At 38.0% G+C, this 13888-nt stretch overlaps 1 protein-coding gene across 1 annotated transcript in view; it reads right to left on the bottom strand.

The window, feature by feature from the left end:
* Nucleotides 1-13888, bottom strand: part of LOC131439242 (uncharacterized) — a 684657-nt gene that overhangs the window by 504344 nt on the left and 166425 nt on the right. Inside the window, exon 2 of the mRNA XM_058610111.1 lies at nucleotides 13568-13731. Within this exon, the coding sequence (XP_058466094.1) occupies nucleotides 13568-13613 (46 nt within the window). The 5' untranslated portion in view covers nucleotides 13614-13731. The remainder of the gene's footprint in view (nucleotides 1-13567; nucleotides 13732-13888) is intronic.

Consider the following 13888-nt stretch of genomic DNA (forward strand, 5'->3'; position numbering starts at 1 on the left):
CGTGACGTTGCAGTCTTTTGATGACCACCTCCATGACGTTTTGCGATGCTACCAGTATTATTGTAACGAGTTATGGTGCGATAAACAAAAACTTTATTCACTTTAAGGTGTTTGAGCTGCTTTCTTGCGCTTGTAAACAATACAACTCCGAACTGTCATTTAGCAAATTTCTAGAGAGCTGATGCCCGTGCGTCAGCTGGGCGAGCCGTCTGAAGTTGGTTACACTTCGAGTGCCGGACCCTGTATTTATTCTTAATTTCTTCAGAAAATTCTGTATCTATTTGGTTCAGCTTCTAAGTTCTAAATGGCATAATTCCTTTTGTTTTTTTTTCATTTCGTTTCTCGTCTATCAGGATTGTGATTTGAATAACGAAATCCTTTGAAATTACAATGCTTGTGATGTAGATGAATCTACCTTACTGATTTGGGACATGTTGAATAAATAAAGGGAAATACTAGATATGAGTAATTATCTCCCTCCTGATAACAGATAGTACATCTTTAATTAGGTTTCGTGTCACACTCTATTACACTATTACAAGAAAATCCATTTATTTTTCTTAATTGCCGACTAGGCCCTTTTTAACTTGATATTGATTCGAAAGCGGAGTCAAATACGTTTTCATCGCGCTATACAAAATTATTTAAATTATTTATTAAAATTATTAATTGGTTATACTGGTTGATCTGGGCAGCCGGCTACCGAGAAAAATATTAATTTATTGCTTGAAATATTAATATCAAGTGTTTTTTACTATGTATTCAATATACCTATATATGTTATCTCTGTTATTAACTTTGTAATATCAACAAATTTGCGCAATAGTTGATTTTTAACTTTCAATTTATAATCCTGAAAGACAATCAATAACATGGAAAAAGAAAACATTCCAAATAAAACTTTTCTTCGAAGCTAGATGGAAATTGATGGGATGAAAGAAAAGATAATTTAGTAAAACAGAGTAATCAGAAGTGAAATGTTGAAAATATCTGATTACTGAAAGGAAAAAGAAACTCCTGCAATTGTCGCCTTTTACGACATGGAAGCAGGAACCCAGTGGATCTATTTTTGGTTCATTTTTTTCCGCCGGATTCCACACGGCATCTAGGCTGGTACTGTCCGGAGAGAGCTAATAGGTACTATCAATCTCCTAGTGGACCCCAGCCCCTCATATCTTTCAATATTATAAATTGAATGATAAAAATCAACTATTGTGCAAATCCATTAATATTACAAAGTTAATACAGAGATAACCATATATCGGCATATTTCATAAATAGTAAAAAAATACTTGTTTGTATGATTATTTAATGATTTTTTTCTCAGTAGCCAGCTGCCCAGATTAACCAATATAACCAATTAATAATTTTAATAAATAAAATAATGAAGCGGAAATAATTAACAATCAAGTCGCGTGTGAAATCTGTTGATCTTTGTCTGGTGATTTGAAATGAATCAATTATTTTGTCTAAATACTATTCACTGGTAATGGAGCAGGTAATTTTAGAAAAAATAGAGAAACATTTAGAAAAAATAGAGAAGTTTTTATTCGTTACGCGATAGTATTTCAAATTGTCCTTTAGTTTTAACGAATAAGAAGAACTGTTAATCACGACTTCAGTGTCGGATATTGTTGAAACGTTCACTCGGGAAGTCAGTGAGTTCAGTTGTGCATCCGAGTATCTTGAAATCGGAACATACTGAGTCGCGCGCGAATAATAGGGACCGTGCACGATAACAAGTAGCGCCATTAGTGGCGAATAGGCGAAAAAACTCTACCATAGCTTTACACTGTTACCATACGTTCACGTTGAATAAAATAGCCAAAAACCTGTTTTAATACAACATAGTGGTGTAATGATCCTTTTCTCACATCAATCATTTTCACATATATGATACTGTAGTATACTATTGAAAATATTTCTCATCGATTCTTAAAATAAACCAAAGAGATTGTTTGTGCATTAACTACAGGGTGATTTTTTAAGAGCTTGAGAACTTTTTTAAACAATAAAACGCATAAAATTTGCAAAATCTCATCGGTTCTTTATTTTAAACGTTAGATTGGTACATGACATTTACTTTTTGAAGATAATTTCATTTAAATGTTGACCGCGGCTGCGTCTTAGGTGGTCCATTCGGAAAGTCCAATTTTGGGCAACTTTTTCGAGCATTTCGGCCGGAATAGCCCGAATTTCTTCGGAAATGTTGTCTTCCAAAGCTGGAATAGTTACTGGCTTATTTCTGTAGACTTTAGACTTGACGTAGCCCCACAAAAATAGTCTAAAGGCGTCAAATCGCATGATCTTGGTGGCCAACTTACCGGTCCATTTCTTGAGATGAATTGTTCTCCGAAGTTTTCCCTCAAAATGGCCATAGAATCGCGAGCTGTGTGGCATGTAGCGCCATCTTGTTGAAACCACATGTCAACCAAGTTCAGTTCTTCCATTTTTGGCAACAAAAAGTTTGTTAGCATCGAACGCTAGCGATCGCCATTCACTGTAACGTTGCGTCCAACAGCATCTTTGAAAAAATACGGTCCAATGATTCCACCAGCGTACAAACCACACCAAACAGTGCATTTTTCGGGATGCATGGGCAGTTCTTGAACGGCTTCTGGTTGCTCTTCACTCCAAATGCGGCAATTTTGCTTATTTACGTAGCCATTCAACCAGAAATGAGCCTCATCGCTGAACAAAATTTGTCGATAAAAAAGCGGATTTTCTGCCAACTTTTCTAGGGCCCATTCACTGATTTGCAAGCGTTGCTCGTTAGTAAGTCTATTCATGATGAAATGTCAGAGCATACTGAGCAAATAATAATGCATGAAAATCATAACCTCAAAAAATCTGAGCAAATACTAATGCATGAAAATCCTAACCTCAAAAAAATCACCTTTTAGTATAACCTAGAGCATGAAACAGTTCTCTGACATCGATGAGAAAACGAAGTGAGTTACAGTTTTGTAGGTATTTCGAGCACTGGAACCCGAGAATGTATAATCGAAATTGGTTCGTATGCCCATCAACTAACATGATTTTAATTGCATCCGAAAATTATGCTTAATTTTCGGTAGAAGCATAAGAACTTTCATTTGAACCTAAGATTAGGAATACCGGACTAAGTGTAAAAGTAAGTGAGATCCTTTTTTGAGTGTATGACTATTATCTGTCATCGTTATTCAAAAACCGGGAATACTTTCGAGACCAATTTAGAAAACTTTTTACTTTTTTCGTTTCGACTCTTCAAGTGACGGTAAACAATTTTCAACACACTTTGCCCTATCATTCCGGAACCGAAAGTCGGATCCGGATGAAATTCTAGAATTCCGTGTAGAACCATGAGACCTTTCATTTGAATCTAAGTTGGTCAATATCGATTAAGTCATTTTCGAGCAACACACATACACACACAGATACATTGCTCAGCTCGACGAACTGAATGGAATGGCATATGACACTTGGCCAATTTTTACTAGTCGATTTTCAAGTGATTGTATAACCTTTCTATATGAGAAAGGCAAAACAGTTCAGCGTTTCAATAAAATGATTATTTGTTGTTAGTTTCGTGACTCGTATTTTCAATATACGTCAAACTGGTTAGTCGTGAGTTTGCTAGCATTTTTACGATTGCAATTTATTTTCTTCCTCCATTCTAAGAGTATGGACCATCCTGCGAATTATTCGAGCTTTTAGTTAAAATTTGACAGTCGGGCAGTTATTTTTTATCGAGTAGGTAAATTTACCTAAAACTGCGGCCCATTTCAAAGTTTGACGGATGGAAAGTTATATGGGTCTATTTTGCTCTGAAAATAAAGTAATAGAAAGTGGTGTTATAATTGCAATTCAGTGAAAGTAAGAATAACTTCGAGATAAACTTACTTCATTTAAAAAATATTTAAACAACTTTTTATTGGGGTTTTTGAGTGTAAGTATAAAAAGAAATTACACAGAAGCAATTTTTACTAAAGGTCTGAAATTAGAATGTTTTAGCAAAATATTTTTCATTGTTTCCAGTCAAGTCGATTAGAAAATCATTTAATATGCTGAGAATATCGTTTGAGTGTTTGAGTTTGAGTGAATATGACAAATATTAGACACAAATCCAACTGCAATGACAGAAAATGACGTGGCCGTATTTAGATACAGAATGAATAATTCGACGCAAAATTTAATAGTCAGTCGATGTTGAACAATCGTTCGCACTATACGCGAATAGTTCCTGGGTTCGGAGAAAAAATCCGCAAAGAAAATACGCTAGAAAGTATTTTCAAACTCAGTTTACAAGTTTCGCTATGGTCGCATTATTTTATCCACTCACCGCCTCGTGCGCTGTCGTCGCCGGCCACTAAACCACGCCCTCGTGCACGGTCCCTATACCAATACTAAAATTTTTACTAACAAATATCCTTCCCCCGTGACACCTGTGGAGTGCGCAGTAGTATATACGGCCTCTAGTAACAACAAGTGTTGGATGGAAATCCCTTCCCATTCCTTAGACGATCTACGTTAGGGCCTGGCCGGTGCCGGTACTAATCAATGAATTCTGGGATTACCAGAAGATGTACATTGAAGGATGATTTAAAAGTCCCAGGTCGGATAATCTAGAAATTCACTGTACATTTTCAGCTAATCCCGATCAGTAATGGATTAGCGACCAGGGGTGATCGGTCTAGCTCAAGCTCAATGAAGGAAATCTCAATTTACATGCATATACAAAAGAATCTAACATGCTTCAAAGAGTTGAATATTGTAAAATGTAAATTGTTTAGTTTCAAAGAGTCTAAAAAAGATCGTGGGCATCCAAGAATTATCTGGAAAGCAAATATTGTATGGAATCACTTTTATATGACTATTGACATACTGTGAAAAGATCTGTAGAGGTACTTGCACATCCAAAACCTCCGCGGAAAAGGCCTTAAAGTCTACCAACGTAACCGATGATCCATCCAAATACTACTTGGAAGTTTTGGCCTTAAGATCTACTAGTGTAACAAAGTGCATTAACGAACTTATCGTTTTCGGTCCATATTCGAGATGCCACATGCGATCAGTAGGACAATAGTGATTGCTCTAGGCCATCCGAAAACTACCTGTTGTCGCTCTACGCGCATGAGCAGCATTAGTGTAGATCTTAAGATCTGTTCTCAGTGAAGTTCTTGGACGACTGGTAATGTTCCGAAAAAAGATCAAAACACACAAGTAAGCAGTATGCAGCTCTACGAATATGATCAGCATTGAAAAACTATACAAAGACTGCTGAATGTTCGAATAGATCTCAAGACCTGTTTTCACCGAAGTTCTTGGACGACTGGGAACCTATCTGGAACAGCTATAAATAGACAAAAAAGCAATGTGTTGCTCTAGAAGTATTAACCACAAACAAAAAAGACATTATTTGGACAATACTCCAAGTAGTTCTTGGATATTGGAACATCTCTTGAGCGTTTCCATAGTCTCAGAACATACTCAGAGGGTCCTCAGACGCTAAAGCATCGGACGTAGTAGGATTATTCATGTTATTTGCAATAAAATTCCCGGCTCTGCGCGTAAATTGAGGTTCCAGTGTAGTACATTTTATAAGAAAGATTTTCATAGATAAAAATTGCTGAATCGAGAAAATAAAGTTTGCTATTAAAAAATAAAACGATGAATTTCAATATTATTTCAGAATTTCTGAAAGCAATACAAATTCAACATGACAAAGTGCGGGAAGAAATTTACAAGTACAATTAATTATAAAACCATAATACAGTACTCAAGAATCCAAATAAAAAACACACACACACCCACACAGACAGAGACAGTTTATCACATTGCACAAATTGAAACTTCGCACTGTCCCCAAAGCAAAACTAACTTGATAAGACAATCACTCAGACAACAAAAAGTGCAAGCTAATCGAACTAACTTGCTCGGGAAAAGAAAGAATCTCCCCGGTCGCCTTCCGTGTCACTGTCCTCTCTGTTCCTGTCCCGGTTTCGGTCGGCCAAGTAATCGTCACTTCTGTTGAGCGAGCGCAACATGATGGTTGTTACACCCACTGAGCAAGCGATCCGGTCCAACGTTGACCATTAGGTGACTATAATGACTTTACCAGCCATTCGCACCCGCCCGTCGGATCGTCGGCAAGGACTCGTCGTCGTCGTCGTCCAGCGGCGGCGAAGGACTTTAGTTGAATTTAATTAGTTTTAATTCAGCTCGCGTGTCTCAGCTGCACGAGTTGTTTGCTTTATTACAACTCACTTTATTTAACAATCACCGCCGCCAACAGCGGACGCGTTGCCATAGTTGCCATTGTCGTTTTCGTCGTCCTTGTCTTCGTCGTCTCGTCCGTATCATGGCAAGGATGCTGGTGAGCAGAGGGATGATGGCACAAGCTGCTGCAAAGTTGCACAGTTTTATTGTTGTGCCGTCAGCGTTGTCATTTGCTACTGCTCGCTGGCTGTCTCCGGGAGTTGACTAGAAAATTATCCACAGAATGATGCCAGTATTATACACGACAACTACGCCGGAAAGAAGGTAAGTCACTAGACCACTACACCACTACCATCGTTCGGCGGTCATGAGCAAGGAGGGATGATTCATAGTCCACGCGTACATCTGGGTCGTGTGCCATTTTTCGATTGAGTTTGGGTTCTTCGCAGGCAATAATGTTGCACACATCAATAAGTTAAGGGACCTGATTTGCGTTTTTCTATTTGTTTGTTTGTCCACTGATACAATTCGATTATGGATGGGCAAAATGGCCCAATTAAATCAATCGATACAATCATATTGAATTGGATTTACTTGGTTCCTTTATATTGTATTTGCATTATATTGAAAACGGATATTTGTTATTATTCGGTATATAAAAATCCTGGTTTGGAAAAACCTTAACTTTTTTTAACTTTACTATACGCTTTCTGTATCTTAGGGCTAACGCAGGGTGCCTTAAGGACTATGACACGACCGGCTGTTTAAATTTTATATACATCGCGAAGCAAAAGATTCCAATGCATACCTTTTCAACTAAACTACAATCCATTGAAATTCTTTCATTCTTTCTGTCTCAGTGCCGTAAAGTGGCAATGAACTTATTCAACCGCAGCACCGTGATTTTTTTGTTTTTTTTTGGTTCATTTTGTAATTAATGAGAAAAAAATCTTTTTTTTTCAGTGTATATATATTTTTAGAGTGTCCTATTGATTCCCTACAACTTGTTCCTGGACGTCATTTTTGAACGATGAACGGTTTCCGAATTACAACGAGACCCGTTAACTGTTTTAGCTGTTATTTCTTCATTTTTCAAAACACACGGATGGGATGGGCATCAATCTGTAGGTTTTAATAACAGCTTTAAAATAAAAACTATAAAAAAATTAAAACCATGCTTTTTTTATATTTAACTTTTTCGGATTATTTTGTAATTATTGAAAAAAAAAATTTTTTAGTGTAGTTTTTTTAGAGTGCCCAATCGATTCCCTACAACTTCTTCCTGAACGCTATTTTTGTACAATTAACGGTTTCCGAGTTACAACGATTTGAAAAAGACAATTTTTGTGAAATGCAAAAATACATACCCCCTTTTTAAAAACCAGTCGTGAGTCGAATTGACCTCTCAATCGGTTCAAAACTTATGGTGTGCCATACTGAAGCCATGTGCAAAGTTTCATCCAAATCGGAGAAGGTCGAGTCTGATGATCTGCTAAGCATTTCTGGAATTGCTCATATCTAACTGGTCGTAGTATGACCGTGAAAATTGGTGACTGCGTTACTCCATCATTCATCGTGAGCTCTGGCGTTCCTCAGGGAAGCCATCTAGGACCATTCATATTTCTGATATATCTAAATGATCTGAATTTCTGATTGCAATGTATGAAGCTATCATTTGCCGATTTCAAGCTGTTTCATCTCATCAAATATCTGAAAGACTCAAATTTCTCGCAGTCACAGTTGAATGTATTTCCTAACTGGTGCGTCGTCAACAAAATGGTTCTGAACACCTCTAAATGTTCCGTTATCTCCTTCTCTCGTAAACGAACCACTATCACGTATGATTACACTATTTCGCAAGCTGTACTAAAACGGGAGACATCGATCGAGGATCTAGGAGTGTTATTGGATTCAAAACTTAGATTCAAAGCTCACATAGGATATACCCACTCTAAAGCATTCAAGATGTTAGGTTTCATCTTGCTTATCTGAAAAAATTTCGAAAACATACACTGCCTGAAATCGTTATATTGTGCTCTAATTCGCTCTACACTGGAGTATGCTGTTGTTGTTTGGGCACCATATTACCAAACTGATAAACTGCGCATTGAAACTGTCCAGCGCAAGTTCATTCGTTTTGCTTTACGTCGCCTGCCCTGGAGAGATCGATTGAATCTTCCAGGCTAAGAAAATCGATGAAATCATACACCTCGATTTGCTATCTGGCAGTTAAGTTTTGACATTCATCGGCGTGATTTGCGGTAACTATGGCTTTCATGAACCGTTTTCAAGTATGTGTCGCGTATTCAATACTTGCTCTGATGAATTTGACTTCAATTTATCTCGTAACACCATTAAAACCCGTTTTCAACGAATATTTTCCCGCAAGTTTTTTAAGATAATTAGACGATATCAACAGTTGTTAGTTAGTTTTGTAGTTTAAATAAGGGAAATTTAAGTTTTCGTTATGTATCGTTTGGACAAATGTTATCTGTTGATACAAAAGATGAGGTTCTATGCCTGCTGGAGAAGGATAACAAAAATCTCAGCTCTTGCGGGCTTTTCCCTTGCTCCTAAATAAATAAATAAGAAAATTTCGTAAAGCACAATTGTTCAAAAGTTTAAGCACCTCGAAAAAAGTCCCAATGCAAAATTTGAGCCAAATCGGATGTGGCTAAGGGGTTCTACCCGGTGGTGAAGGTTTGAAAATTTTCGATCTTGAAAAATCACCATAGGAGGAAGTACATGAGATTTCCGAAATTGAACAATTTTTTTTATGTCCAACAAACTCCCTGAAACGTCGAGGTTTAATGTCATCACAAAAAATAGGTGTCAAAATGAGCCAAAATTAGTGTAAGAAATTATTTTATAAAATGATGAAAAAAAATCATGAGACTGTTTTTAAGAAAGAGAAAGGCATTATCACACCACTAGGTGGACTAGAAAGGTTTTTCCTTTTTTTGCATTTAGATCAAGATGCCTTGATTATAAAATAAAGTTGTCTGAAATTGAACATTCATCAATTTATCATATTATCAAATAAGGGAAAGGTATAATTCTACCACTAAAGACTGTCCCAGAAAGTATAGACGCAACCAAAAACCGCTGCCATTTCGCAATGGTTCAGAATCTGTCAATTTTTATGGCTGCGCCCTGTTGTTTACACTCTTCTCTAACCACTTGTGCAGTTGTTTATTAGTTTGTTTCGAAATGCGTGGATTTTCAGCAGAACAACGTCGAAAAATTGTGTACAAATGGTGCACAGAACGCGGACTGTCTCTGAGAATGATAGCAAAAATGAAAGGAGTAAGTGAAAAAGCCGTGCGAAATGCAATCAGAAAGTTCGGCGAGGATAACACCTTTGAGGATAAACCGAAAACGGGTTCAAAAAAAAGGTCCTGCTAACCCTCAGTTGGATAAACGTATACTGAAGGCGTTCGAGCAAAAGAAGGAGCTTTCAGTACGGGATGTGGCCAAAAAAGTGAGCACTTCGAAGTCAAATGTTCTTCGTGCTGAAGAACGTTTGAATCTTCGAACCTATAAGAAGCAGAAACAACCAAAACGTAGTCCGAAACAAGAAGCATCGATCAGGCCGAGGGTTCGAAAGCTGTACAATACGATTCTTGCTCGAAATTTGAACTCCCTAATCATGGACGACGAAACCTACGTGAAACTCGAATACAAATCCTTGCAGGGACCACAATATTATACGGTGCGAGAAGGGCAAGTGTTAAACCAGTCCGAGACATCGATTGAAGTCGAAAAATTTGGTAAGAAAGCTATGGTCTGGCAAGCAATTTGTAGCTGCGGTAAGATTTTGAAACCCTTCATCACCACTGCTTCAATGAACAGCGAAATATACATCAAGGAATGTTAACAAAAACGACCATGATTTGAAGCAACAAGGATCCTGTTGTCTTCTGGCCAGATCTTGCTTCTTGCCACTACTCGAAATCAACGGTAGAATGGTATACTACCAAAAATGTCACTTTCGTGCCAAAAGACATGAATTTGCCCACAACAAACCAAAATTGCCCACAACTTCGACCAATTGAGGAATTTTGGGCATTAACGAAGGCACATCTTAGGAAACATGTCTCGGCAGCCGAAACCATTCAACAGTTCGAAAAAGATTGGAAAAACACGTTTTAATCCACCTAGTGGTGTAAGTATGCCTTTATCATATTACTAATATTTTCAGAAATATCACCAGAAGATTTTGTGAAGAATTTTTTTTTCAATCTTGAATAAAATAAGAAACTTTCTTTGGGTATAAACTAACATAACCTTTTCAAAGTGTAAACAGTTCTGTCAAGTTGATAAGAATTTTTCTTTATTCTGCATCGTCGCATTAACTGATTAAACACACTTTACCCTATAGTTCTGGAACCGGAATGAAATTGCACAGTATATTTAAAGACAATGAAAGCTTTAATTTGAATCATAAGTCGTGAAAAACGGCTCAACCGTTGCTGAGAAATCGACGGGAGTTCCGTTATTGGAGATTTTCTTCACTATTATCGGTGCTTTCGGAAGTGGAAACCGGGGACTAGTAGTCCCAAAGTAGTTTTATATCAATACTAACTAATAAGATCCGTCAACTAAATCAATTTAGCAGTAAGTTTTATAAAAATGTGCACCTCATTTCGCCATCGCTTGTGAAAAAATACTCATGAAATTAAAATTTTTCACCAATCGCATTGTAATACCGGAACCGGATGTAGGATCTGGATCAACTTTTCGGGGACTTTTAAAAGAATTTCAAGACCTTTTATTTGCTTCTTATTTTGTGAAAATTGGTCAAGAAATTTCCGAGAAAATTAATTGCATATTTTTTCAAAAAATTTCACATATTTCCTTGTAATTACGAAACCGGAAATGGGATCCAAATAAAACTCAGGAAAAAAGTATAAGGTTATAAGACCTTTCATTTAAATCTAAGTGTGTGAAAATCGGTTCAGCAATCTCTGAGAAAATTGAGTGACATTATTTGTCACACACACATACACACACACACATACACACACACACATACACACACACACACACACACACACACACACACACACACACACATACACACACACAGACATTTTGTGATCTCGACGAACTGAGTCGAATGATAAATGACACTCGGCCTTCCGGGCCTCGGTTCAAAAGTCGGTTTTCACAGTGATTGCATAACCTTTCTATATGAGAAAGGCAAAAAGTGTCAAAACTTGTCGCCAAGAAGTCTGTACGGAATTCAATGAGGAACGTTCGCAAGAAGGTGCGCCAGCTAGTCTACAATGGCTAAGTAGCAAATGTTGAGAATAATATTCTGTTGTTGTAGTCTAATATTATCAGTATATCGAATAAAATTTTAATATCTAACACTTGTGAATTATTTACATCGAAATCAAAGTGCATCCATACTTTCTGGAACAGTCTTTAGGTGGATTGAAACAGATTTTACGGATTTTTTTTAATCCTGTAACGTTCGCGTGTTGATACGTTAAGAATTTCCAAGACACACTTTATATGTTTTTCATATTTTTCACGCCCTAATTGGAACTGCTAATGCATTGATAAGTCAGCGTAGAATCACGAAGACAATTGTATCTAGCTGTCGTCAAGAACATTAAAAGTAGATAACTTTTTTTGCATTTCGAAAAAGTTTACAAAGTCACCCATTACAAGATTCAATCTTAAAATATTCCACCCAATCAACGGTTTTTCTTTTAAAGAAACCAACCAAAAGTATCAACTCATCGCCAGAAACCATTCTTGCTGCGAACCGTGTAGGCTCAGGGCAGCCGAAGAAAAAACAACTCAATCGAAATGACGTTGCCACTTTTGTAATTCTACAAGTCACAAATTGTCGCTTTTCACTACCCTTCTTCGCGGCACCCCCCAGCTCTCTGCGATAGCACCAAAGTGGCATCGGAAAACCCTTCACAAACTTACCAGCCCAGATTTGATCGGTAAGTGTCATCGAAGATTACCACGTCTTACTTGCTTGTCCCACTCAAATTGCCATCTCATCCATCGACGTCAACAAGGCAACGGGCTGTTGAAGAAAATGTAGTTTCTTTTGATTTCATTGTGACGAAGTGTCGAAAGCTCCGGGTGCCGTCGAAGCCTTCGGTGAATCTCCAGTGTGGTCACTAGCACTAGTTTCTCTCAATGGGGGGAACCATTTAATTGAATTATCTGGACGGTGAACTGCAGTCGTTTCGAAACCAGCAGCGGTTGAACTCAACAACTTTCCTAGTCCTAGTAATTATTGTTCACTTTTCGGCACAAGTGCTCGCTGTTTCGGAAAGTCCAGTGTGTGCAATGTGGCACTCGGTTTCGGTGGAAGGATTGTTGTTTTCGCATTTTCCTACCGTTTGTCATCAGACGAAAGAAGAACAACTGGCCACTAATGTTTGACTAAAATTACGAACGGAAAAGTGGTGGCAGCTGATTTTTCCGGTGCACCATCTTTTAAACCGGTTTAGTATTATTTGATTAAAAAATTAAAGTACAAAAGTGTTGAAATTGCTGGAATTGTTGGACGAATTGGTAGCCAACTCACCTCACAAATATTACACAGCTTCAAATTCAAAGTTTTAAAACCGAGGAAGCCCTCGATTTTTTCGAACATACCAACAGCTTTCCGTCGAGCTTTCCGTTCAAGTTCTGACGAAAAGTGCTTTACGGATTTTTAGTACCCCCTTTGTTCACCAGTCTGTTACAAAAAGCTTTTAGCACATTTCGGAAATGTTTCACCCATCCTTTATCCAGAACATTTTCCATCCTAATTTTGTTCACCACAAACCCTTGCCCAGAAAGCTTTTCGGTAAAGTCTGGCTCCGAACGCCATCTACAATGTCAAGCTGTCAGCGCGCCCGCAAGGAAAGCTTTCGTTCGTTTCCTGTCTATCGTTAGAACGGACATGAAAAGTTTCAACTTTTACGGCGCCATATCCCCCACCCACCCAAAATGAACCGAAATCAGACAGAATACAGTAACTCTGCGGATCCAAGGATCCAAGGAGAGCACGCATTGATAGGCGATAAAGCAAGGTGCCGGAATTTTCAAGGTCGCTCGTTTCAACCCTCTGACCGACCGAGATGCGGGTCGGTCGATAGAAGAAGGAGGTTTTATTTTTTTTTTTTGTTATTACAGCAAGACCAAAGAAATCAGCATGATTTTCCGCAACTCGGTTTTTTATGGCTTCATCTTAAATCGGAGCTCAGGTCGAAAGCGGGAAAGCATTCGAAAATCCTTTTTCGTCATCGCATGAGTAGGAGTGTGTGTGTGTTTGTGTGGGTTTGCATGTTCATTTCGTTGGCTCACAAGAGCACCTAGGAATGAAGTGGGTTTGCCTGGTGCCGGTACTTACCAAGAATCAGAACGACGGAAACGAATCTCAGCAGTGTCACTAGCATGATGATATGTAATGTTTGCTTCCTTTTTCCACCTTTTTGAGTTTGCTTGCTTGGAGCAGAAGCGAAAACCGGCTGTTTCTGGTGCTTTCTGTTTTTTTTTGGTGAGGTGTGTACGTACCTGAAAGGGGGAAATCCGGAGAAAAGAAGAAAAAGAAAATGTGGCACAAGATTAGCATTAGTGTCGAAACGGAAAAGCTAAACAAACGGCACACGGTAGCAAGATGAAAATTTTCTGATTAAAAGTGATGGCACTAAATGGTCGTAAAGATTCGGTG

This window comes from Malaya genurostris, chromosome 1, assembly GCF_030247185.1.
Source record: "Malaya genurostris strain Urasoe2022 chromosome 1, Malgen_1.1, whole genome shotgun sequence".
Classification (NCBI taxonomy): domain Eukaryota; kingdom Metazoa; phylum Arthropoda; class Insecta; order Diptera; family Culicidae; genus Malaya; species Malaya genurostris.